This window comes from Ipomoea nil, unplaced genomic scaffold, assembly GCF_001879475.1.
Source record: "Ipomoea nil cultivar Tokyo-kokei standard unplaced genomic scaffold, Asagao_1.1 scaffold3265, whole genome shotgun sequence".
NCBI lineage: Eukaryota > Viridiplantae > Streptophyta > Magnoliopsida > Solanales > Convolvulaceae > Ipomoea > Ipomoea nil.
Genome location: NW_017619693.1, coordinates 130,320 through 132,099, shown reverse-complemented (window position 1 = coordinate 132,099; position 1,780 = coordinate 130,320). Strand labels below are relative to the sequence as shown.

Below are 1,780 nucleotides of genomic sequence, written 5' to 3'. Positions count from 1 at the left end.
TGCGCCTGGCTGGGCTTCTTAATGAATTGGCCGAGGTAGCCCATTTGGATGAGCTGCTCGATTTGTCTTCTTAGGAGGATGCATTCGTCTGTATCGTGTCCTTCTGCCGGTGGAACCTGCAGTACTTGTTGGGGTCCCACCTCGCCGATATCTTCATGCACTCCTCCTTCGGGAATACCATGATTCCCTGGTCCTCCGCGTGCGCCAAGATAGTACCCACGGGTTGTGTCAGCGGGGTGAGATAGCGTGTGGGGTACATCCTGGGCCCCTCAGCGTACTCACGTCGGTGTGGTCGGGGCGCCTTGCGCTCCTCCTAGGGTGCCTTGTCTTTTCGACCTCTTCCTTCTTCTTGCTCCTTCTTCCTCTTCTCGGCAGCCTCGGCGTCAGCGTACCTTGCTGCCTTGTCCATCAGGTCGGTGTAGGTCCTGGGGGTGTACCTGATGAGGTTTTGGTGAAAAGCGCCCGACCTCAAGTTGTTCCGGAAAACTACCATGGCCGATTTCGCATCAAAGTCGGCGACCCCCATGACCTCTTTCTTCCACTTGCTGAGGTACTCGGCTAGTGATTCTGAGCTCCCCTGTTTCAAATCACACAGGTCGGCAATTTGCTTCTTCCGTTGTATGCTGATGGCGAAATGGGATAGGAACTGTTGGGTGAGGTCCGCAAAGGTGGAGATGGACACCGCCGGGAGGGATCCGAACCAGTCATGCGCCTGCCCGTCCAGGGTGGCGAAGAACCCCCTACACAGGATGGCGTCTGTCGCCTCGGTGATCATCATGGCGGCTCTGTACCTGGTCAGGTGTGCCCGTGGGTCCGTGGTCCCCGAGTACGCTTTAATGGTGGGAAAGCGAAAATCTCGAGGTAAGGGCTCCTCCATGATGGCGTTTGCGAACGGGGAGGACAACACATCCTGAGGCTCTGGGGATCCGTCCCTCTTGTCGAACTTCCTCTGGAGCTCATCCATCCTCCTCTGCAGCTGCTCGACCTCTACCCGATGGGAGCTCGGAGCTCTACCATTCGTTTCCCCTGATCGTTCGACCCGGGAGGCCTGTGCACGCCGAGGTGGGACTCGGGTCCCCCGTCCCGGTGACCCCCGCGGGCCTGCCTCTTATCGCAGCGGGGCCCGGGGTCCGTGGCTCGGCGACCTCCGGGTGACTGACTACTGTCGTGCCTGCCTGCGGGAGCAGGATTCTGCTGGTGGAGGCTCATTAGCAGTAGGCCTTGGGCCCAACCTCTCACGGGCTGGCACCCGGTCGCCCAACCTCTCCAGGGCGGGCCTGGTTTGGGTTGGGGCCCTTCCATCGTCGTCACGCTGGCGGTCTCGGCGGGAGTCCCCTCTCCCTCGCCTCTCCGATGGTCGAGGCGAGTTGACCTCCCCCTGGGTGACACGTGCTTGGGGCGGTCGGGTGCTCGGGCCACTGCGCCTCCTGGTGGGAGGAGGCGGAGGCGACGCCGGCGCCCCTCCGGTGGCGCCTAGGGCGGCTTGTTCCTCTGCCCGGAGGCCCACTGCGACGCGCGCCAGCACGGTGGAGGCTTGTTCGAAGACCGCCACCCCCTCCCGGATGAGTGCGCGAGCCGGAGCGGGGGCGACGGGGGGTGGTGGCGGCGCACCACTGCTACGGTGGTTGGTGAGCTGGGCCCTCATATCCTCCCCCGACCTGGTGGAGGCGGCCGGTTGGATGCTGGGGGTGGGGGCCCCGTTGGGGCCGTTCCCGTTCGCGACGAGCTGGGTGCCGCGGGAACCATTGGTATGACGAGAGCTGGATCTCGATCGTGCCAT

The 1,780-nt window shown here is 63.2% G+C and overlaps 2 protein-coding genes across 2 annotated transcripts; both read right to left on the bottom strand.

Annotated features, from left to right (window-relative positions):
• Positions 1–313: 313 nt before the first annotated feature.
• Positions 314–964, bottom strand: LOC109169224. Its single transcript, XM_019318071.1, has one exon. The coding sequence runs from the start codon at positions 962–964 to the stop codon at positions 314–316; it is 651 nt and encodes a 216-aa protein (XP_019173616.1).
• A 195-nt stretch (positions 965–1,159) lies between these two features.
• On the bottom strand, positions 1,160–1,780 carry LOC109169223 (vasodilator-stimulated phosphoprotein-like). The gene has a single exon (XM_019318069.1). The coding sequence runs from the start codon at positions 1,778–1,780 to the stop codon at positions 1,160–1,162; it is 621 nt and encodes a 206-aa protein (XP_019173614.1).

Excerpts from the sequence above, each read along its gene's own strand:
- LOC109169223 (XM_019318069.1), bottom strand. The coding sequence starts at position 1,780 with ATGGCACGATCGAGATCCAGCTCTCGTCATACCAATGGTTCCCGCGGC.
- LOC109169224 (XM_019318071.1), bottom strand. The coding sequence starts at position 964 with ATGGATGAGCTCCAGAGGAAGTTCGACAAGAGGGACGGATCCCCAGAG.